This window comes from Sciurus vulgaris, assembly GCF_902686455.1.
Source record: "Sciurus vulgaris genome assembly, chromosome: 4".
In the NCBI taxonomy this organism is placed as follows: Eukaryota; Metazoa; Chordata; class Mammalia; order Rodentia; family Sciuridae; genus Sciurus; species Sciurus vulgaris.
In genome coordinates, this window is record NC_136464.1 from 187337212 (window position 1) to 187362117 (window position 24906).

General features: G+C 56.6%; 1 protein-coding gene across 2 annotated transcripts in view; it reads right to left on the reverse strand.

The window, feature by feature from the left end:
* Positions 1-24353, reverse strand: part of RASA3 (RAS p21 protein activator 3) — a 75887-nt gene extending 51534 nt beyond the window's left edge. For both annotated transcript variants that reach the window (XM_079137427.1, XM_079137428.1), the window contains exon 1: positions 24039-24353. In XM_079137427.1, coding sequence (XP_078993553.1) covers positions 24039-24093 — 55 coding nt within the window. In that variant the 5' untranslated portion in view covers positions 24094-24353. The remainder of the gene's footprint in view (positions 1-24038) is intronic.
* Positions 24354-24906: the final 553 nt, after the last annotated feature.

Below are 24906 nucleotides of genomic sequence, written 5' to 3' on the forward strand. Positions count from 1 at the left end.
CTCGTTGCCTATTGTGCAGAGAACCTCCAGGTACAAGCAATGGGAGTGACGCTTCGCTCAAGGTGCCCTCAGCAGAGGGAAGGGCGCGTCCTCTCCGCACAGCTTGTGAGACAGGCAACAACTGGCATTACCACCCCACGCACCCTGTCTGGACTGGGCAGAAGCATGCTGGTTGCTATGACAACAGCAACACCAGAGAGTAACTAGTCAGCCTGAGCCAGGTCAAGCAGGCTCCTTGGACCAGAAGGACCAGAGCAGCTGCCATGCCCACTCCAGGCAGGGTTCCTGGCAGGGTCCCCAGTGCTGGGGGCTCCACCTGGTCCAAAAGAACCAGTGACTGATTCCAAGGGGAGCCATGAAGGAGCCTGCTTGACAGGTGCTGAGCCTGCCCTGGCCAAGTCTTCCCTCCTGACCACACGTCGCAGCTCCTGTCTCCTCAAAGGAAGAGCACATTCCTCCCTCCAGGCACCAGCCACCCATGGAGACAGGGAAAGCCACTCTGGCATCCTGCAGGTGCTGAACGCCTAGGGAGTAAAGGAAAGCAACTCTGGTTCATTCCCAAAGTCGATGTTTTATTCTTGCGGCTCCACCACCCACACCTGTGGACACACCTGCTCGCCAGGCCCCTCTGCGGGCACGCGAACAAAGTCTTGAAGAATGACCACGTGAACCCCGAAGCCACACAACCTGATTCCCAGTGCTGGGATGGCTGCTGGGATGGCTGCCGGGAGGGAACACGGCCTCAGGAGGAAGGCTGGCACCATTCCCTGCACCCTGGGAACAGACCCACTACTCCTCCCTGTGGGGCAGGTGTGGCAGGTGTGGCCCAAGTGGCCCTGGAAGCCCGGCTGGAGAGCCCCAGGCACAGGATCAGCTCCTCTGCGTGGCATGCCAGCTCCTCTGCGCTCCTCTGCACCTCCTCAAGGACCTCCAGGCTCTCCCCCCGCAGGCTGACCTTCCAGGCTGCAGGCCCAGCAGTGACTAGAATCCTTGCTCTCAAGGTAGGAGGTGGGAGGGCAGAGGAGGACCTGGAGGAAGGACCTACAGCAGGCCTAGAGCCTGCAGCACAGCACCACCAGCTCCACCTCCTGCCACACTCCAGAGCTCTGTTCTCGCCCACTTAGCACCCAGTGTTCCTCAACTCAACAGCAAATGGAATCAAAGGGTGAACAGGTCTGTGGCCCAGCGCCCTGGCCCATGGAGGCCAGCCTCCCTCACAGGCCCAGGGAGGCCAACAGCACCCACCACTCTGGCTCAGGCTAGCCTCAGCCATTCCAACCTGAACACACACGTCCTAGGCTCTCCAACACCAGCAGTGCACCATGACAGTGTGTCCAAGGGAAGGGCAGCACTGCCCTGGGGACCAGTCTGAGCAGAGCTCCACCAGACAGCCCAGACCAGATTCCTTTTTAGCTACACATGACAGGAGAGTGTATTCTGACGTACTGTACATACCTGGAGTGCAGCTTCCCACTCTCGTGGTTGTCCACGATGTGGAGTCTCACTGGTCATGTCTTCACACGTGAACATGGGAGAGTGATGTCCGATTCATTCCACGGTCTTCCACTCCCATCCCCCTCCGTTCCCCCTCTCTCCCTGAACCTCCACTGCTCCCTCCCCGCTGCCTACTGTGAGTCAGTATCCACGTATCAGAGAGAGCATTCGCCTTTGGTTTTGGGGATTGATTACTTCACTTAGCAGGATAGTCTCCAGTTTCACTGGATGGAATTTCTAAGCTGCATCTCCAGCAGCCTCTACTGCATGCACATCAACTGCCGTCACAGACCTGGGCCACGGCTCCTCCGTAGGAGGCAGGTATCCTGCAGCTGTCTCCAGTCCCATGAAGGACGGGATGCACAGTAGAAGATGAGAGGTGAGCACAAAGCATGGCCACTAAAACAGAAATTAAAACTCCAACTACAGTGAGAGGAAGCAGAGGACATCTACTGACCCCACGGTATGGGAGCCAGCACTCAGCAGAGCCGAGTTCCCCAGTAGCTGAGATGAAAACAGAAATATGGTGGAACACACAGTTGTGGCCTATTTAAAAATGACTCTGGTCAGTTGTCCAGGAGTGAAGGACTGCTGGGGCTGTGCAAGAGGGATCAGGAGCTGCGCAGTTCCCCGTGGGCCACCACCAAGGGTGCAGGGTGCTCCCGCTGCACGTGGACAAGCAGTGTGCCACAGGAACCCTTGGGGTGCCGGCACCGGTGTACCTGCTGAGGAGGCTCGACTCTGCCGCTCTGACTCCAGCTGAACCTGAGGTGCTTAGAGGGAATTCTGAGGAGCATTTTGCTCACGGTTCATCTCACAGCTGGGCTCCTGAGGACACCAGCAGCCCTTAGTCCACGGCCAGTCCTCTGCTAAGACACCCTTGCTGCCCACCTCCTCGCCCTCCACTCAGGGTGCCCTCCCGGGCTTGCCTTTGCTTTGCTCTCCAGACCCAGAATACCTCATGGCCCACACAGGCTGAGGCTGGGGCACCTTGCTCTGCCCCATTGGAAGGACAGACCTGGGCCGCCTGTGTGGACACCAGCCACGCAGTCCCCATGCCTGCTGCTCTGGGCTCACTGTATCCCCGGCCTTCTCGAGCAGCTTCACTGGGAGGGGATGGCCACACAGCGCGCCGTGCAGCGAGTCCCCCGGGCTGTACGGTGCAGCCAGCGTGAGAAAACCCTCCGCCCGTGAAGACTCTAGCCAGGCTGCACTTCCCTCGCCCCATCGCCCACACCACAGGCCTACGGTCTCTGGATGAGCCTGTCCAGGCCCCAGAGGCATGTGGCCTCTGGCCAGCTTGCTTTACTTCAGAGCTGCTCCTGGGACCCAGCAGGTGGTGGCTGCAGAGCCTGTGCCCTCTCAGGGCTGGACGGCCATGCAGAGCCCACCTGTGGGAAGGCTGATGGCCCCTGGGAGTCCCACCTCTCCGCTGCTGTGCAGGGCTTTGAGAGCAGCTGCTGAGGCTGTCTGTGTGAGCAGGCCCCCAGCCCTCCTGCGTGTGCCCCGGAGCTGCGTCTTCCAGGGACTCGGGCTCACACGTCCCTTGTCTCCTACCAGCAGCGCACAGGTCCCCACAGCTCCAGGTGCCTGCCCATGTGCCAGTCTGTCTTCTTGAACATGTGTCAGTTAGAGCCAGGGAAGAGCCAGGGTTAAGGTTCTGCTTCATGATGACCAAGGGGGGTGACTGCAGCAGCTCTGTGAAGATGGTGGGCATTTCTGACAGAAGATGAGACAGACAGAAACTGAAGCTTCTCCTCTGAAGAACTCAGAGAAGGACCCGTAAGAAACCTTCCAGATCACCCCGGGGGCTTCTCCCAATCCCAAGAGTCTCGGCTTCCTTCCCAGCACGGCCACTCTGGAGGACCAGCCCACCTTCTCTGGGCTGGCAGGCTGCCGGTGTGGGTCAGCGTATGAGCAGGGCCTCCTTCCTCTAAACTCCCAGCCTGGCCCAGGGGAGGGCGCATTCCTTGCTCTGGAGAGGAACCGGGTAGCCCTTGGAGTTCAGGGCAGGGCCTCCAGGGAACGCTGTGGGGTGGACATGCCATTCGCCTCGCTTCCCTGAGAAGCTGCACTTGAGAAGTGCTGTTGGCGTCACAGTGCAGAAGCCCAGAGTGCGTGGAAGGAGCTCCCAGCCGAGGCTAAGAGCGGCTCTGCAGCCCACGCCCGCCCCTCCCAGGAACACCCAGGATGGAGGCTTCTGCCTGCTGGTTCTTCAGGTCAGTACCACAGCTCTGAGCAACCTCACCGCCGCCCCAGCATTGTGGCTTGTCTCCTGCTACGGAGAAGGCACCGGGGCCACGCCTGGCACAGCTCTGCTAGGTGGCAGCCACAGTGGAGCCCCATGCAGCCCCCACCATAGTCTCCTCTGCAACCCCGTGAGTCCCTTGCAGCCCCTTGATGACCCAGCAGCCTCCACCACAGTCCCTGCTGCACCCCATATGAGCTCAGGTTCCCCTTGGTGGGCATATACTGTTGGGCATGTCACACATAAGCAATCAGGGGTTTATTTGCAAACTCGAAAACTCTTTTGAGTCCAAATTTATTTATTTGTTTGTTTAGGCACTGGGGATTGAACCCAGGGATGCTTAACCACTGAGCCACATCCCCAACCCTTTGTACTTTTTATTTTGAGACAGGATCTTGCTAAGTTGCTTAAGGGTCTTGCTCAGTTGCCCAAGCTGGCTTCAAACTTGTGATCCTCCTGCCTCAGGCTCAAGAGCTGAGATGTCATCCTGGAATAACAGGTGTGCACCACCATGCCTGGCCCAAATTTATTTTTAGCATCTGTATTGGTCTAATTAAGCAGAAAACTACCCTACTGACATAGCCATCTGCACTAGAAGGGCCATGGGCCACTAGGGACAGGTGCACATAATACAGGGTGTCAGAATTCATTGGAATAAGGAAGAAGTAAAAAGCTAATCAAAGAACTTGCAGGACTCTCAACTGATTTTACCTCCCCATACAGACCATCTTCTGTAAGGGAGCAGAGGGCTCGCCTTCTCTGCCCCCGAGCTCTCCTCTCCTCCAGGTCTCCCTGAGCACCCGGGGTCCTCTTGGTGTGCTGGGCATGACTCAGTGGCTTCCTCGAAGTCAGGAGGAGGGAGAGTTTGGACTTTTGCGTATCAAATCCAGATAGGTACCAGCTCACTCTGCCAGCCAGCAGGTCAGTGTAGCCCAGAAGAAGCAGGTTAGGAAGATCTTCTGGAAGCCAAGCACTCATGAGAAGAGACAGACAGGGAGACACAGAGAGATAGAGAGACAGGGAGATGGTCACACAAAGACACAGATATGAGACAGAGAGACACAGAGAGATAGGGAGGCAGTACCAGGCAGAGTGCCCAGCCTCTGCTGACAGAAGCTCCACTTGAAAATAACTTCAGGGCGCAGGTTGTAGCCCACAGGTGTGTGGCCTGCAGGCATCAAAGGTGTAAGAGCAAGGAGTGGCTGTAGCCACCTTCCCACAGGCTCCCAGAGCCCCTCCCAATCCCGGGGGCACCCAGGGATGCTCCACAGCATCCAGGACCTCTGTGAATGTTTAAAATTAAGTCTTGTAAAGGAACTATTTTGCCCTCTTTTAAAACATTTTAATTACAAAATTAAATCAGCTATAGCCAGTTAACTCTCCACTGGTGAGCCTGTGTAGGAAGGGCCACTTCCCCGGGGCAGCCCCAAGCAGGGCAGCCAAGCCCGCTGCAGGGAACACACGCACTTTCCTCCCACCACCAGGAGGAGGTACTTATGTGCAGGAGCGGAGTTCTGAAGGCTTTAGTATGGTCAATCAGGGTGCACCGTCAGCCTACGACACAAAACACTACCCCACATTACCGACGGCGGATTTACCACGGCCCTTTTTAGGAAAGACGGTGTTCTGCAGGAGGCAGCGCCAGAAACTACGCACTCCTCGGCCAGTCTGAATGCAGCCTCAGGACCCCTCCTGCACTGCAGAGGAGCTGGAGGTGGCTAGGCCCCCCTCCAACAGCTCCCTCTCTCAGGCCAAGGTGAGCACACAGCGGCCACACACACGCATCGCAGCAGAAATCCTGCCATGGTGCTGCCGGGGCTCCCCAGCAGGTGCCATGCCAGTGGCACAGTACGCTTAAACGCCGGCCGCCCAGCCGAGAATCCCCACTTCCCGCTAACTCTTTCCCTGCGTGTTCCTTGACACTGCGTGGTGAGATTCATGGGTCAGGGTCTGCCTCCTGCTTTCCCCTACCATCTGGGCAGGGCCTTGGTGTGGCCTGCAAGGGGCATCTGTCACCAGCTCTCTGGCACTGTCGTCTGACGTCTCGCCACAGGGGAATTTTAAATCCTGATGTGCAATCCTCCCTCAGGATCCATGGGATGGGTCCCAGAAACCACCCGAGGCACCAAGCACAGGGCACTTAGTCCCTCAAAAGCCACAGCACAGCACCCATGCAGAGCCAGGCCATCCTGGTGACTTGCCAGCTCACCGCAGTGTTGCCTAAACCCTTGTGGCACAGCTCATGGAGCGATGATGAGAAAACCTCAGCTCAGGTTCAGGCCAATGCAATTTTTAAGATACTTTGGTCCCAGTTGGTTGGATCTGGGCTCACGGATATGGAAGGGCCTGTATCCAAACCTGACATCTTCTCCCTTCAGGCTCTAGGTTCGCTTTTACCTGAGGTGTTTCCCCGTTCCAGAAGTCACCCACCATATCCTGCCATATTTTACTGATATTCTTATTTATGTTTCAGTTGTGACCTTGGGGAACCTCAGGCTGCCCGGGACCCACCTCCTTCCTTCTGACTACCAGACTCCAGGCTTCCACCTCCCCAGGCTCCACCGTGCTGCTGGAGCCTTTCTTCGTCCACCCACAGGGTCTTGAAGTTCTAGAAGTGCCCTGCAGCAGCTGCTGCTTCCTGTGGACCCCACGCCCTGACTTAGAGGGTCCCCCCTCCTCTGCACTGCCACCCACACCCCCCAGTTCCCTCGGAGGTCCAAAGCCGGGTCCAGAACGTGACGCTGGGGCAGTGTGACCCTGCCTCAGACGCGCCACTCACCACCATCACCTCAGAGCAGGCTGAGCCACCTCCAACCTCAGTTTCCCCACCAGTCAATGGGGATGATCCTGCCTGACTGCTGGGTCTCACAACAGATGGCTGCAATCCCCAGCACGAGGCCTGCGCCCAAGGGCCTCCCAAGGAGCGAGCGCCTCTGCTTAAGAGCAGACTCAGGCAGCGGCCCCAGCCTAGCGAACAGCCTCTAGTTGGTTAGGACCTCAACCTGGTTATGGGGACAGGTCTGCTGAGTAGCTGGCACCTCTACCGTGTACTTGCGGTGCTGGGCCCATGCAAGGCCCCGGTCCTGGGTAAAACATGGTAAACAGCAGGTACTCTCTGTTGCACTGAGCACTTTGCTACAGGTTCCATGTCCACCTGGTTCTCTCCCATCACACCTGTCACTGGCCTCTGCTGGTCCCTCACAGTGGCTTCATGCTTGGCTGTGATTAGCACCCAGCAATTGCGCAGGGGAACAACATGGAGAAAGTCAACCGACACACCTCAGGTGCAGAAGATCTTACTTCACCCTCCTCCCAGCAGGTGAGCCACAAGATCTGCAGACACAGCTGACCAGGCCAAGACGCCAGGGCCGACTGTTGAAGCACACGGCCTCAGAGGTCAGAGCAGGGCAGGACCTGACTCATCCTCTCTGCATAACACACAGCCTGGCATGTCCCAAGACAGGGACAGGCCTGGGGCCTCTGCTGGCACTGATAGGCTCCTTCCCATGGAGGCCTCCAGGACCCAGGCCTCCAGGACCCAGGCCTCGAGGCTGTGGCAGCTCCAGGCTGCTGGGAGGGCAGGGGCTCTTTGATGAGAGGCTCCCAGCTGACAGCATGGCACAGGCCCCACCGTGAATCACCTGGAGCACCCTCTGAGCACCACCAAAGTCAGTCACAGCCATCCAGCCCAGCCAGCAGAAAGGGAGACCAGACTACCCCCTGCACCAGGCCTGCAGTGTGGAGAGAAGGCTCTTCATGTTTAGACAGTTTTGGGGTATCCCCACGTCTGCACACACAAAAAATTCCTGCAAAACCAGCAGCAAGTGGCCAACAGGCTTTGCTAGTGTGAGCAGGGCAGGATCTGGGGAACAGAACCCAGGGAAGGAGTGAGGGAAGAGGAGAGAGTGCACCAGGGGAGACCTGCCACACCCCTCTTCACCTCCACACCTCTCTCTACCACCTCTCCACAGCCTGGTCCTGCATCGGCCAGCTAGAAAGCTCTGGAAAGGAGGGGGTCACAACCTTCACAGGTTGGGGAGTGGACCAGGCACAGGTGCTGCCTCAGGTCCTCGGGGCTCTGAGCCAGTGGCCCTGCAGGGTCCTTGTGGGGCCCCCTCCCTCAACTGAGGAGTCCATGGGGCTTCTTCTCATGGGCACTGCAGTGGCATGTCCATCTGTGTGTGGGTCTCTCATGCCCAGGAGCGTCAGCTGAGCTCACATGGAAAGCAGCAGAGTAGGAGCTGCCAGGGGTGAGAACGCAGAGGAGGGCAGCATTGTGACACCTGTCATCAACTCCCTGGCATCCCCTAGGCAGCAGGACACTAGGCTTCTCCTATCACAGGAGCCACCTCTGGTGCAGGCTGAAAACACCCTGCAGTGACTCACACGCCCTCTTGCACCCACCAAGCACAGCACGCCAAACACCCTGCTGTCCCGGGGGTGCATCTGCCCCGAGGCACAGGTTCCAGATTCAGAGGGCAGGGGGCTCTGGGCCCTTTGCACCTGGATGCCCACCAAACCTGCATCTGCAGCAGTTGGTTTCAGCTCCCAAAGATCAGGAAGCCCACTGCTACTGGAGCAGGATGCCCTCTGATTAGCACCAACAGGACTCAGGATCCTCTGCCCTCAGAGCAGACGAGCCCTACCCCTTGGTTCTGCAGCTCCTCTTCCCTTTGGGGGCTGAACACAGCCCGCTCTGAGGGCCTGTATGTGCAGAAGAGCAGTGGAGCCACCCCATCTACCCTCAAAGGCATGGACACCGCCAAAGTCCACTTGTGCAAGGTTCAGGATGCAGACCCTGAGAGCCAGGTCCTGCACCACCACCCAACGGAAGGGCCACTGCTGGCTGGGACCTCTATGTGGAAAGGGAAAGAATGTTCCTACTGCAATCAGAAAAAAGGTGAGTTGGGAGAAAGAGAATCGGTCAGGATCAACATGAAAAGCGGAGGTGGGACAGAGAACGGAGCCCCACGGGCTGGTGGCCTGGGGCTGGGACCACTCTGGGCCTATGGCTGCAATGCCCTGAACTGGGAAGAGACAGAAAAAAACTCGTTTTTCTAATACCTGAAAACAGATTTTCACATTTCTATATGATTTCAAATTACCAAAAGGAAAATATTTCATGGCACATGAAAATTATGTGCAGCTTAGACATCAGAGTTCACATGTAAGATGGGGCTGAAAGGCAGCCTGTCCCCACTTGCACGCCATCTGTGGCTGCCACAGTACAGGGCAGCTGAGTGGCTGCCAGCCCCAGATGTTCCTGATGGCCTGCTCTGGCCTGCATGCGCTGGGGTTCCCAGGCTTCTTCAGTCCATGAAGACCGGCACGAAGCACACACCCAACAAAATCCTGCAAGTCCTCGTTCTCGTGGTGCTTGCTGGGGAGTGGGAGTCCCCTCAAGCACCCCTGAGCCCACGTGGCATGGAAGAGCAGATTCACCCTCTAGGCACCAGGCCCTGCCCAGGGCCCAAGACACCAGATGACGCCATCATAACGGGCTGAGGCGACAGGATCCAACAGCACTGAGTGGAAGACAGGAGGAGCTGAGACCAAGCTCTTGATAGTGCCAGGGAAGAAAGACTGCCTGCCACCCTGCACAGAGCTGGCCTCATGGCACCCACACAAAGGCCATCTCCACTGCACGCTGCACTGCCTTCTTCTCCCAGCCTCCAGTCACACAGTTCTTCCCATGCCCGCAAATGCCCAGTTGGCCGTGAGGACCCCTGATTGCCACTGAGCAAATGGTGTCTCCTGGGGACTGTGAACCCAGCTTGATGGACAATGCCAGTGGCAGCTCAGAGCAGAAGCGAGCGTCCCCACTGGTGCTGCTGAGGAGGAGTGGGTGTCTCCTCCGCCTTCATTCCCAGGACCCGGCAGAAGCAAGCGCTATAAGCTCTGCAGCTCCAGGGCCCCTAGCACCTAATGTGGCATGTCAGGCTGGCTTTGAACCAGATCCAGTTGGTGACAGTGAGTAGATTCCTGGGCTACATCGATGCCTAGAGAGGCTCTCGGGCTGTGGGGATCTATGGGACAACGTGTCAAAGTCCTATACCCCCAACCTGGAGCTCTCCTCCCTGCAGTCATTCAAGGATGGTGGCTACCCCAGGCAAGGTCTTCTGCTTGGCCACATCATTATGTCTCTAGGCCAGCCTCAAGCAGGGGCACTTCTCTGTGGACCTCTGGGATCAGAGGGCTCCTGCTCGACAGGAATGGAGTAAGAGTAGCTCAGCACTAGGAGTGGCCTGTCCCTGCAGTGAGGCTGACAGTGGACCAAAGGACACAAGGTAGGTCAATGGTCAGTGCTGTGCAGGGGCCAGTTGCTCCTGACAAGCTTCCATTGAGAGCAGTGCTGCCACCCAAGCTGTGGCATGGGAGGTTTGAGGTCAGGGGCTTGGCCCATGCTCCTTGGTCTCCACCATTGTGCACTTCCAAGTCCCAAGCAGACACTGAGTTCGATGCCAGGGACTGTAACCAAGCAGGACAGTCTGCACTCTCTGTTAGAAAGTTAGACTGCAAATTTATCTACGGAGCTTAAAATGGACTTCCTTTGGTCCTGTGCCTTGTATTCTGGATTTCCTGAGGTTTCCTTTATTAGATTTGAGTCCAGATCTATTTTGGAACAGGCTCTGGGGCATCTCTGACTTGCAGGTCTGAGGGGGAGCAGGGGCTAAGGACAGGCCAGTCACTTAATCAGCATTTCCCAGCCCTGACGGCCAGAGCGAGCTCTTGCCGTTCACTGGCTAGACGTACACCATGACCCAGACCTTGTCTGACCCTCAGGTAGCTGATGCCTGTTCTTATGGTCTTTCTATAGCCCAGGCCCAGACCAGTTCACCCTGGTGTGTACTGAGTTGAGTTGCCACAGTAACTTGTTTCTCTCCCTTCTCTACCAACCTTTGCTCACTCTTACTCCTTAGAGAAGTTTAAGCCAGATTCTGGTGTCCACCTAAGGGCCAGGAGGCATCCTCACTACAGCCCTGCTCTGGTGGCCATTTGTAGGCATTCCCATTTCCATACCCACCAAGAGAGAGGAAAGGGATGAGGCAGGGAGATTCCAGTATTTCTGGTGTCCATTGTTGCAAGCAGTGGCAGACCTGGACTGGAAGGGAGATTCCCATGGACAGGCTGGAATCAGAAAACACCTCATCTCCTGATGCTTCCCTTGCAGGGCTGATTCATGACTTCCATGCCCACCCTCCAGGGAAGTGCCAGCTGCCTGGTGCCACCACGGAGCAGAGCACCAGGGGTCTCCCAGCTGCACCACCTGGTGAGCTGTGTTGATGTGGGTTCAGCAGATGAACAACCCTGATGACTGACAGCAGGGCAAGCCACCCTGGAGGCTGTACTCTGGGCAACAAGCAGCACTGGCTCTGAGCTGGGGCATCCCAAGAGCACTTCCTGTGGGTTACAAAACTGTCCATGGAACCACTCATGCCCTATGAGTTAGCATTCTGCTGCTGTAAAAAATGCCTGAGATAATCCACATAGAGAAAAGGGTTATCCGCTCACATTCTGGAGGTTCCGGTCCGTGGTCAGTTGGCCCCACTGCTTTGAGCCTATGGTGGCTCAGCACAGTGGGAGTATGTGGTGGAGCAAAGCCATTCACCTCACACTGGCCAGCTGGATGAGGAAAGGGGCTAGGGTCCCACTGTCCCTTTCAAGAGCACATCCCAGGGACCTACAGCCCTCCCCCAGAACCTCCCAAAGGCCCCACCATCCCCAAGAGTGCCCCTCTGGAGACCAAACGTGCAACACACAACCCTGGGTCATCAACACCGCCACTCGGAACACACCTACTTCCCGCCACGAGAGCCCTGCAGGAGGCAGGCTCAGAGCCTGGGCCTGCCCAGCAGGTGAGCAGCCCCATCCTGCTCCTTTACCACAGACTCACAATCTTGGTCAGGCCCGTCTGTAACAGACTAAGGACTTCACAACACCTCTGCAGCTCCCAGGATATGTGACCACCACATCTCCTGTCCTGGGATATGTTGTTATGACAGACCTTCCTGCCAGACACGTTTGGCATAACAGATTGGCCGCTATTTCACTGTAAGTCATAACCAGAACTCTAGGGAGGAATCCTGAGCTCTCTCAGAGAAAGTTGCAGCTTGGAGGCTGGTGACATTCGGGGACCTTGTGAAGCCTGTCACCACCCTGATGGAACAAGTGGGAACCCAAGGCCTGTGTGGTATGCAGGTAACCAGGCCAGCAGCTGGACACCACAGCGTGCTGGCCCCCACTGATGCCTGCCTGGCCCAGCCCATACACACTGCCAACACTCATCAAGAAAACTCACATTCCCATGAAGAGCCTTTCTACAGTCATAAACCCAGTCTGTAGCTCCCCGAAAAGAGCCTTGAGCTTGAGCAGGTCCTGGCACTCCCCAAGCCTTGTTGAGCTCCTACAAAGAGAGCAGCAGCACTTGGGTAAGACAGGTCTGTGCTCACAGGGACAAGCAGGTCATGGGCATTGAGCCACCACCCTCCTGCCACCCTAGAAAGGGACTATCATCACCACCCTGGTTTTATGGCACTAAAACTAAGGCAGAGAGGTCAAGTGACCTAACACAGGACATGCAGTTGGTGAACTGCAGAGCTGGGTCCACCCAGACCTCCTGGCCCCCAGTGTCCCACTGCCCCTTGGCCCCAGGGCCTGGACATTTGGGTCGACAGAAGGCTGGGCAGAACCATGCAACTATGCCACCCACCTTCATCAGCAGATGTGCAGAGATTCACTTGCTCTCTGCCCCCAAAATGTGACAGACAGCTCTCCAAGATCACAGTCCTGAAGAGAAGCAAGACCTGGAGTCAGACACACCTGGGTAGCACAGGTGTCCAACAAGGTCCACACCTCTTCTCTCCCTGCCATGTGCCATTCGAGAACTCACAAAGGCTTCCCATCCGCTGCACCACTCACAACCTGTGTGGCTCATCCGTGGGGGCCCTGTGCATTGTGGGTGTTGGACAGCACCCTCCATTGTCCTAGTGGGTCAGTGCCACCCCTCAACCACCAAAAAGAGTCCCCAACCACTGCTGAATGTAATAAGGGGACAACACTGCCTGTTCCCAAACCTCTGCATTTCAGAAAAGGCGTTCATCTGCACGTGCTCCCCTGGACCAGCTGGTGCAGCACACCACAGCAAGTAGCAGGCCACCCTGCTGTCGGAAGGCCCTTAGCTCTCAGACCCAGGTGAGGCTCACCAGGCACTTAAGGACAGAAGCCTACAGGACACCCAGGGGCCTCTCTTCCTGGTTTTTCTGGAGTTCTTGAAAGAAAAGTAACTTCCTAGGGATGTGCAACAATGCCAGGATGCTGAGGGTGAGGGGTCCTGTGGCTGTAGCTGCCCCTGGCCAGGAAGCTGAGGCCCTGAGGGAGCCCAGCATCAGAAGGACCCTTGTGGGGGCAGGCATCAGGAGGACCCTCAGCCCAGACATCAGGAGGACCCTTGTGGGGGCAGGCATCAGGAGGACCCTTGTGGGGGCAGGCATCAGGAGGACCCTCAGGGGCCCAGACATCAGGAGAACCCTCAGGGGCCCAGACATCAGGAGGACCCTCAGGGGCCCAGACATCAGGAGGACCCTCAGGGGCCCAGACATCAGGAGGACCCTCAGCCCATACATCAGGAGGACCCTCAGGGGCCCAGACATCAGGAGGACCCTCAGGGGCCCAGACATCAGGAGGACCCTCAGCCCAGACATCAGGAGAACCCTCAGGGGCCCAGACATCAGGAGGACCCTCAGGGGCCCAGACATCAGGAGAACCCTCAGGGGCCCAGACATCAGGAGGACCCTCAGGGGCCCAGACATCAGGAGAACCCTCAGGGGCCCAGACATCAGGAAGACCCTCAGGGGCCCAGACATCAGGAGGACCCTCAGGGGCCCAGACATCAGGAGGACCCTCAGCCCAGACATCAGGAGGACCCTCAGGGGCCCAGACATCAGGAGGACCCTCAGGGGCCCAGACATCAGGAGGACCCTCAGCCCAGACATCAGGAGGACCCTCAGGGGCCCAGACATCAGGAAGACCCTCAGCCCAGACATCAGGAGGACCCTTGTGGGGGCAAGCATCAGGAGGACCCTCAGCCCAGACATCAGGAGGACCCTCAGGGGCCCAGACGTCAGGAGGACCCTCGGGAGGGGTGAGCATCTCCCAGGAGTCCTGCCACCCTCTGAGCTTTTCCCTGGTGCCTGCTCTGAGGACCACCGTCCTGTGTCACCCTTCACTTGCTCTTATGATAGTGAGGACTCTATAACCTGAGCAGCACCGTGGAAGGGGGAAGACTGAGGTCAGAACACAGGTGTGTGTCCCTGGCCCAGAGGTGATCCCTGAGCACTCCTGAGCTGAGCCTACCCTGCTTGACCTGCGGTCACTGTGCTTCGGACTTGCAGAGAACATGAAGCAGCATCCTGTGGTGCCACCAGTCAACTTGCAGTCCTACTGCCAGCCCTCCTGCTTCTGCTTTGAGTCAGGCCATCATGCTGCTGGGAAGGAGCTGGTGCCCCTTCCTCAGAGCCACCGCGCTGAGGGAGCACTACGCCTTGGAGGAGGTACTTATTTTTAATGGTGAACTGTGCTCTTATTCAGAAGTGGCCATTTTATAAAGTCAAAAATTAATTCTGAAGATACAGTTCTTAAGACTTGTGGAAATTCCAGATTTGGGAAACATCACATGTGGTATGTACATACATGTATGTGCATCCTGCGAGTGTGCATGTCACGTGTACAGGTGCAGGGAAGGAGCCTTGTGTTGTGTGCACCCCGACTGCTCGCAGCCCCCTTCCCCATTCCCATTTTCCTCAGCACAAAGGAGAGCTCCCTTCTCAGGAACCTGAGCACACCCAGCCCTACCCCATGAAAGTGTGGCCATGCAAACCGGCTTTTCTCACCTCTGTGGTCTGTGGAGTCTGGGACTGTGAGGCCTACCTCCCTCACACCTGCAGCCCCCAGCTCAGGGCAGCCTGAGGCCAGCAGGAAGCTGTGGTGATCCCCAGACCCCCACCAGACTCCAGTCCCCACTCAAAGGGAAGCCTTTGAAAACTAAACACCCCACCAGGGATCTGTGATTAACACGTCCAGTGAAGCTAACGGCCTTTGCCATGCATGGTGACCTTAAAAGCCATTCACCCCACATTCCAAGCTCCAACCCCTTCTAGCCACCCCAACCCTGGCAGCACGGAGCCATGGGCACACCTACCCCGCCTACATCATTTCCCACATGACAGCAAGCAGGTTTCCAGGTAGTTCTGAAGCATGGCGTCTATAAGCAGGCCACTCCCACGAGTGCCTTGGCCAGCAAGAATTCAGGGTCTCTGCAGCACGAGCCAACTCTGGGGACTCCGTGAGAAGGGTGCAGGGATGACTGGCAGACCAGCTCCCAGAAACCTGGCCTCCCACTGAAGTCAGTGGTATGTCCTCAAAAACAACAACAAAAACCCTGACTCAAGGGCAGCTACCAGAGGCTTCCCTGGAGAAAACACAGAAATACGCTCATGAAACAGGATGATCTTAAAATCAAGCCCCTTGGCAGAACACAGGGAAAGTGGTTTATCTTCCACAGGACCCTTTATTTCTGAGAAACTCTCCATATACTGCAGGCAGAACTGCGTGGGGCAGGAAATGACCAAGAATAAAAGGAATGCCACAGCTTCCAGACAGATGGGGCCAGCTGGGGGTCAGCCCCGTGAGGCCTCAGCACTGCCTACAGCCCCTCGAGGGAGACACTACACATCATTGCAGCACAGAGCACGGCGGGCGTGTACTGGCAGCGTGGAGAGCCCGTGGCCTGCAGGGCCTTGTCCTCCCCTTCACTGAGCCTCCAGCTCTGCACAAACAAGCTCTGACCTAAAACGATTTGGCAGGAACTTCCCACCAGCCTGCCCCAAAGTCACCAAGGGAGGACTTTTGTCACCAAAACACCTGTGGCCAGTCACTCACCTGCCACTCCTGACCAGTAGGCTATGGTTTGTACTGCTGGGGTCAGTTCCAGTCACTTCTTACTGGTTACATCTCTAACATCAAAGTCTGCACAGAGCTAAGAGGGCTCGGGCTACTCTTGGATAGCATCCGACTTGTTGGAATTCCATGTGGTTTCCCCAGCACACAGCCCAGCATACTGGGGCTAGACGTGGGCACCTACCAACTTATGGTCATCTAGAGGACAGATCAGAAACCAACGGGGGAGACCAGCCCGTGAGTCTAAAAATGTGCTACACAAACGTGTAACACAAACATGAAACACTTAAAACTCAGAAGCAACTGTAGGGAAAGACCTTGAGTCCTGGAAGGTGGAAGGGAAGTGCCCCCAGCACAGAGATCCTGAGCAGGGTTGAGCACCCGCAGGGCTCTCAGACCCCAGATGCTTCCAGTACACACTCGGAGCTTGGGGTGTCAGACCATGAAACTAGAGAGTGTTTGTAGTCCCAGCTCTGTTGGGAAGAAGGCAGGAGCCATTTTAAACTCTGCAAATCTTATGCAGCACTAAATGACTCCCTATGGCCGTGGATCTCAGAAAAGAGGAAGGCAGTGGGAGCTGCGGTGAGCCTCCCTTAAGCCCCAGCCCAGCTGCAATGCTGTGCAGCGGGGTCATGCACCTCTGCTCCTCCAGGGCCCCAGGGTGTGCACACACATGCACATGCATGCAAGTATTCCTGTATGTGCACATGCCTGAGTGTGCACTGTACTGTGTAGACATGCTGTGTGACCATGCGTATGCACTGTGTGTGCACGTGTATACACGTGTGTACACATCCGTGTGTCCGTACATGTGCGGTGTGTGTGTGTACTGCACTGTATGCATCTGTGGATGTGTGTGCACATGTGAGCATGCTTGCAGGCACCTCACAGGAGGATACCTCCCAAAAAAGAAAAACAGATGAGCTGCCCTCCTGGCTCTGGGTGATGCCTGAGGGTGCATGCGTCCAGGGCCATTCCTGGGTGTGCACACTGACAGGGCACCCTGTGAGCATGGGACAGAGTTCCTGCCCCTAGCACGCACCCCTAAGCTACACCCTGTGGTGTGGTCCCAGGTTAAGAACTGAGTGCAGCTGTGAATGTTACCACTGCACCTGGAGCACACTGACAGTCCTGGACTCACAAGCAGGCACCTTTGCTGTCCCTCTGCCTCAGGGCAGGGGTCTGCTCCTCTCCTCTCTGTGGCCAGCCCAGGGTCAGGCTTGTGGACTGGGCACAAAACCACAGCCTGTCTGCAGAGATCAGCTGAGGTGTGCTGGGCCAGGGACTCCACCTCCAGTACCATCTTACACACAAAGATCCAGTGCAAACCCTCAGATGTAGCAGGGGGAGTCTGGGAGGCCAGGTGGGAAAGAGGGCAGTGCTCTTTCCAGATCCTGTGGTGGCAGAGCTTTCCCAGGACCCTAGCCTTGCATGGTCAGCCCCATGCACCCTGCAGGGCTTCCGGAGAAGGCTGTTTGGCAGCTGTAGCCCAGAGGGTCTGGAATTCCCCAACTCAGACTTATCCCAAAGGCCACTGGAAAACCAACATTCCAACCCGACTCTGAACAAGAATCCAGCCTGGCTAAGGGCTCTGGGGTCTGTACAGTGAGCTTTTGGGAACCAGCCCCTGTTCCGGGTTCTCTCTAACAACACTGTGTCCCAGTCTGACCTGGACCTCGGAGAAAACCAGTCCAGTCAGAGTCAAAACAAAGCAGATGCCCAGAAGGCTTGGGCTGACCCCCCAAGTGCCTGCCCCACTCTCCCTGCCTCCTGCCACAGAACCATGCCTTCCTCTCCTGGTGCATCTGGCCTCCAGGAGAAGAAAGATGCCAAAGGAGGAAGCCGGCTGTCAGGTTCAAGGAGAGAGGGCATGGCCTCCCAGGGCCACTATGCCCTGTGACCCTGCCTGCAGGCATCCAGTGTGTCACCCGATGCCAAGCCCTGGCCTCTGCACTCCAGCTGCCTTGAGCCAGGAGTGCAGGTCAACGTGAAGCTCTCCTGATTAAGCCCGGTTGGCTGCCTGTAAGGTGTGAGGGAAAGGGGCCTCAGAAGCCAGTGCTCCTGTCTGAGGGAGCAACTTGGGAGCATGACCACCACTGTGAACACCAAGATGCCTGGGCCTGGCAGCCAGAGGTTCTCGCAGGAAGTGCAGCAGCCCTGGGTGCAGCCACAGCTTTTTGTGAGTGTGACACTGGGAAGGACACCTCACTCCTCCGAGCAGGATGAGCAGGAGGGAAAACACGAGTCCTTACAACACATCACAGCATCCACGGGCATTTGCAAGGCCTCAGCCGTGCGGGGGCTCTGTTGCTCAGGTCGGATGCCAGGCAGCAGAAAGGCAGAGAGGCCCATGAAATCAAAGCAGACCCTCCAGGAGTGGATAGAACCAGAGGAGGGACCACAGAGCCATAAAGAATGGAAATCTCCTTCCTCAGAAGGAGCTGAAAAAGAAAAGAACTTCAGACTAAGCCAAAGGGGGGCTCTGGGGCATGAGTAAGGGACCCCGGGTCAGGAGGGACTTGACAATTAGGGAATTCCTCTGTATGGCCTCCCAACAGTGAACAGAGACAGCAGTGGGACCTAACAGGGAAGCTGAAGCTGGCTGCTCCTGCCGTCCCTATGTTGCCTGGCCCAGCCTGGCTGTGGCTTCACCAGTTCTCAGAGGCCACATGGTAGGCCCAGAGCAGGCCCCTGTCCCATCCCCTGGCTGTGTGTTCATCCAGTCACTGCTCAGGTGCTGTTACAGGAGAAAGTTCTGTGTATCACTTCCAACACATGATCGAAGGAGAATGTTCTGGCTTGCCGAGCACCTCCCAACGCTGAACACAGCTGCAGAGGCCAGCTGACCCCTGAGGTCCCTCCCAGGTCCAGCACCCATGATGGTACTTGGCACTCTTACCTTGCATGTACCTGCAGGACAGACACCAAAGCCCCTTCATGACCCACCTGCGTGCCCACCTGCCCCACCCCAGGCCTGAGCATTTGCCTCAGGGTAACTCCAGTCAAACCATCCACCCTAAGTGGCCCCTACATCAGCAGGCCTGGAGCAGGTGCAAGGCACCTCCCCAGCGGCTCTCCAGGTCTCAGTGTCTCCCTCCCTAAAGCACTGCAGTTGGTTTTGCATTTGCTTAGATGGAGTGCCAGTTTGTTACAAAATTAACAGAATAAATAGCTTCAACTTATACTAGAAAAAGCACCTTCTGTCTATGAAGATCAGAGTTGTCATTAAAATCTCCCCAGACATATGCTACACTACTTTGACACATGAAGAAACCAAGGGCCGCAGGGACTAGGAATCTTCTAAAATCACGGAATCATGGAGAAACGAATGAGGCACTCTATCCTGGGTTCTGCCTCCAAGTTGGTTAGTGGCTCCAGAGCTCCCAACCAGCAAGTCACATCCCTCCTCCAAGGACACTTTGAATCTGTGAACACAACCAGCAGCTCCCACTGCACTCGGGTTGAGTCTAGCCGTCGTCCGTTTGGAACACAACATGCTGCCCTAACAGGTGATATTCAACAGCTTTGGCAAGATGCAGCTTCTTCACTAAGTGCCCGGGTGGTTTCAAATGCCTCACCAGCTCCAGAGACCCTAATCAAATTGTCCCCTGCAAATGTCCTACTCCATTGACATGAGAATGTCCACAGGTCACATCAGGGCCTCCAGCTGAGCCTACCTTCCAGAGTGCTGGCTGGCTGGGTGGCCAGGGGCCCTACCTCTCCCTTCAGCTCCCTGCACTAGTTTGTCTGAGGCTCTCAGAGCTCCCAGCCAGCACTCCACCTGCTGTCCACACACAAGGACCAGTGGCCCCTTCTGGCCCTCCAATGCTTTTGGCCTCGCCTCTGCAGTTGCCACTTCTCCTTTACCATCCTCCACTGCCCCCTGTTTAAGTCCAAGATCACAAGAAAGCAAACAGCCTGCTACACCGACATTATTGAGAGGAAGACTCCAAAGGATACACAGACTTCGGCTCAGCCCAAGGGCCAGCATCTTTGGTCAGGCTACTTCAACATTGTGAAGTTTTGAGGACTTCAATAAATGAGATGATATATACAAGTTTCTTAAAATCTCCACCACCGCCCTGCAAAACACAGCAAACCCAACCTCCTCCCAGGCAAAATCTGCAGCCACAGGTCAAAGCCACCCTGGCCCTGAGACTCTGCAGCTTCTGCAGGTACGGCTCAGTTATACACAGTCCTTGGCAGTTAAAAATAGTATGGGCAGCTTAACTGAGCTCGGTTAATGGAATATCCAAGTTAATTTTAGCATCACAGAACTCAAGAGAATCTAAAATCCCTGACGCCAGGGACCGGGTGGCTAGCATGACACCCCCTTATACTCAGACACTCAGGGAAGCTCCAGTATTACTAAGGCCACTTCCTGGATTCACAAACCACCTCTTCTCTGAGCCTAGCCTTGGCCGCATAAAGATGCTGCTACAAAACCTATCCCAGCAGACCTGCCCCCTCCCTCAGGGCCATCGCCAGTTCTGATCCCCACAAGAACCCTGGGATGATGTGTTTCTGCCCCTGTGGAACTCAGTATGCCAACTGCCTCACTTCAGGCAGAGATGGATCTGGAGCCCTGAGCATCCAGCCAATGGCCTGGGGCTTCACCTGCAGCCTCCTTACCACTGAACAGTCAAGGAGGCCAGACCAGGGACTCCCCGCTCCCACTTGTCATTATGCCTGACCACCTCCACCCAGTTCTCCTCTCAGTGGGTCCCTCCTGCTTCCGGTGAGATCTGGTTTGTCATCAGGCAAGCAAGAGTGCCAGATGGAGGCAAACAAGCCCTGGCCACAGCTACCCCCACCCCCACAGCACAAGCCATCGGCCATGGCCACATTTTGTTGAATGGGTAGAGCTGCAGGGCCTGAGTTCAGACTGCCAGTGCCCTGTTCCAAAGCCATGTTCCAATCTTACAGCAAAGAACATGACAGCCCTGTGGAGCAGCAGGCACCGAAATCCAGGGAGAAAGACCTGAGCAGCTGGAGAGTCATAGGAAGCCCAGCAGCAAAGACCAACACAGAGCCCAGCTTCCTGGCACCCATGCGCCCACACAGACCTGGTTCTGCCTGTACCTCTGTGGAGAGAAAGGATTTTCTCATCCTGGGATGGCTAGGATTTTAAATTATTTATGGCTCAATGGAAACAACTTTGCTTTTTACTGAATGCTTATCATGACAAGATGGCACTTTTTAAAACAAGTAGCAAATATTATGCAAAAGGAAAGTTTGGGTAGCAAAGCTATTGTGCAAAGCCTCGGGAGCACTGGGTCCAGGCATCATTGCCCAGCAGAGAAGCTGCCTCTGCAGCTCCACCACCGACCAGTTCCAACTCTGGAGAGCTCAGCTACACATTTCCTCAACGTAGTGACCTCAAGGAAGTGGCTGAGGCACTGCTATAACAAAGCAGGAATTGTTATCAGAGACACGGTGCTTAACATTCTAAGTGTACTGAACCCTAATTTAAATGGGGAAGAGACAGATTCTGGAGGACAGGAACAAAATAGCTACAATAAAATACTTCTATTTGGCTCTTTCTTCTGCATCATCCCTCTGCAAGATGAAGAAGAAACAAGAAAGAGGAAGGGGAAAGGGGGAGATTCCTTCCATTTTCCCCAACATTAGCTTCTGAACGAGACCAAGTACTGTCACATGCTCCAAAACTAAGAACCACAGAGGCCAAGGTCCAATGCCAAAAAAGAAAGCTCCCCACCCAGCAGAAATGTTCTGCCTTTTTTTTTATTAGCAACAGTAGTGGCAATTTTGTATATTTGTGCGATTTTAGAAACAATTTTCTTCTGTCCTTTTTGGGGGTAGAGATGGGGAGTGTGAGGAAGCCTAACAAACACTGCCTTGTAAATTCCCACCGGATACAGCAGACAACTGCCCGCCTCCTGCAGAAGGGAAATGAGGCTACTAAGGGGAAGACGCTTGCCCTTGGTCATCCCACAAGTCACAGGCAGGAAGCCAACTTGACTGGAGAAGGACTCAGAGCCAAGAGGCAGCCAGGGGTGAGTGTGTGAGAGACAGAGACAAAGAAAGACAGGGAGACAGAGACAGAGAGACAGGCAGGGGAGATAAGCGCAACTGCAGTGTCATCACAACCCCCACATTTGAACAGGGCAAGTCGGGGAGTGGCCACAGTGGAGGTTACACAAAGAAGCCCAGGAGCTCCGCACACCCGCAGCATGCGGAGCTCCTCTTTGCTCCTGTTCCACTGACAGCTTTCCCAGGACCTGGTGGTGTTAGGCCAGCAGGACAGCTCACCCACAGTCACTGCAGACTCCAGCCGGCTCTCACTGGGCTACACCCCTTCCACACATCTGTGCAGAGGCGGCCCAAGTGAGAAGGAGGAGAGGGAAATGGGCTTCTTGGAGCCAGAGCACACTCAGGCAGGGAGTAGAAGGAGCTCAGGCACCTCTGTCCATCCTCACTGCCATCTCCCTAAAAGTTCAGCACTGCCCAATTCCTAACCAGAGACAAGAGCTCCAGCCATTTGTGTTTCACTTGCTCTTTCAACATGGGACACCAAAGAGGAGGGAGGACAGCCTTCTGGGGCAGGTTCCTCAAAGCTGCTTCCTCCCAAGCAGGCTTCTCACTGAGGGCACACACAGACCTTTCCCAACACTAAGTATGGGCTGAAGTCTCTGTCAGGCAGATCAGTGAACCTCTGTCTTCGACACTCAGGGATTTTCTTGACCTCCTGTCTTACTGCTCCACTCCGGAAAGAAATGAATCCTCTTTAATTCAGCAACAAACCCTTCCTTGTATGCACAGTGGCTGGGGCTGGGACTGGGGCTGGACACCCGGTGCTGAGCACTCAGGTCTCAGGGCCTGGCTCCTTCCCAGCCACACCCTCTCCGAGGCCCCTCAGGTATCCCTGCCCCGCACAGACTGGGATCTGGGCTGAAGGGAACCACAACAAACCTGCCTTCAAGGAAGAAGCCTCCATCTGCTGTCAGGAAGGCACACTTGAGGCACCTCGGGTAGAGCACAGTTGAAACTGAAAGCAGATTCCAACCACATGAATGGAGAAACCCTCGGTGCACACCGCTCAGAGCTCGGGCGCCCCATCCTATCTGCTGCGTCTGAGCCAGAGACAAAACTGTCTCAGTGATGATTCGAAAACCAAAATAAAGCCGACAGGAAACAGTGAGCTGACCGGGTCCCTGGAATCCCTGGGGCAGCATCAAATGTCATCAACAGCTGACACCCCACCAGCCGCTAGGTGCTGCAGTGCCCAGACCTTTCTCACAGGGGAACAGGCCAGGATGTGGAGTGGGGTCAATGGGGGAGAAAGTCCATGGCCCTGGAAGCCCCAGAATTCCTCTCCAGTGTAAACCACACTCTCAGCCAGCTCCTTTATAGCACTGATACACATGCAACGGTCTCCAGAAAACCACCCTGATCTGGAGGCAAACTCCCATTTCACTCGGAACACAAAACACTAGCAAAAGCAAACCCTTCCAGATAAAACCAGGAAACCTCATCCCTCTTCCCAGGGAATTCCTTTCCCAGTCCACTTCAGACTCTGCTTCCCTTCCCTTCCCCCAGCTCTGCTTGCCCAGAGTCAGGCCTTATGGGGGTGGGGTGAGAGCCTGAATGGCTGGCCGGCTGGCCAAAGCTCCCACGGTCGGTTCTCAATGGAAGGAGGGGGAGGTGCTGGTGGCTCCTGTGACTCCCGCCTGGCAACCCTCTGCCAGAGGCTCCAACACCGCACACGGAGCACAACAGACACACACAGTCTTGTGCCTACGTACCGGCTGCAACCCGCCCTGCCAGCAACCCCTGGGGAAAGGGTGGAGGCGCATTCACACACCCCTGCAAGGAAGTTTCTGCGTACAGTCGCAGTGGCCAGATGCGGAGATTCTGATGTGGCAGATTTGACCCCTAACGTGGAACCACCCGGACAGACCCACTGGCGTGTGCACAGCATACAGAGACGCACACAGACCCGGCGCGTGCGCACTCCTGCACACACGGACACCGTTGACAGACCCCCTAGCACTCTTGCACACAAGACACACGCAGACAGGCCCCGCATGCATGCACACTCACGCACGTCTAGACAGAAGCTCGGTGCCTAACCTTCCGGCCGCTGCTCGGGAGACCCGGGACCGCTAGGGCGCAGAACAGGACCGGGAGCCGGTCCCGCGGAGCCCAGGGCCCAACTCGGTCTGGCCGGGCCCGGGCCGGCCCCGGGCGAGAAGGGCGACTTCGAGGAGCCGGCCCGCCGGGTCTCCGGCTACGCCATCGCCCAGAGGGCGCCAGGCCGGGAGGACGCCTCTGGCTGGCCAAGGAGACCCCGCCCCGCGCCGGCAGCGAGGACACTCACCGATCTTGATCCTCACGCTCTGGAAGACCCGGAGCCCCTCTTCCTCCACCGCCATGCTGCGTGCCCGCGCCCGTCACCCGCGGGAGCTCGCAGAGCTTCTCCCGGAGCGCGCCAGGCCCAGGGCAGTGCTACCTCAGGGGACAGGGGCAGCAGAAGTCCAAGCTGCAAATCCAGGTGGCGGAGCCCGAAAGGCCGGAGCCCGAGCAGCGGAGCCTGAGAGAACCGAGAACAAGAGGCCCGAACCCAAGAGGAGGATCTGGGCGGCGGAGCCCGAGCCCCGCTGCAGGTCCGCACTCTCTGCCTGCCGCGCCCGGCCTGTCGGGCCCCACCTACGAGCCCGCCCATTGGCCGAGAGCGGGGGCGGGGGCGAGAGGCTCCACCCTCCGTCCTGCCCCCTCTCCCCATTGGCCGGAGCACCAAAGGAGGCGTGGACTGAATTGCTCCACCCACAGTCCAGGTTCAGTCTTCCATTGGCGGAACCTCGACGAGGGGCGGGGTCGGCCTCAGAGGCGGGATCGGAAGGGACAGACTGCGCGGCGTTCAGGGCGGTGGGGACTGGCCTGGCCTGGATCCTAGATCGCTACTCCAGGAGCGGTCTCGGCCCAGACCCGAGCCCCGCGGGTCGGCCCGAGCGTCCGGACGCGCTTTCGAAGCCCGAAGCAAGGGTTCTCACTCGTCAGGTTCCTCCGGGCTCACGAGACAAAGGGAAGGTCGCATGTGCCTGTCTGTGTATAACGCCAGGCTCCGTGGGACTAAGTCGTTTTTGAGATTTAAAAAGCGAAATTCAAACATAAAAATATAAAGGAAAAGATTTTTATCTGGCCCAACCTCAGGTCCTAAAACATTATCAAGAAATGATCACCTACAG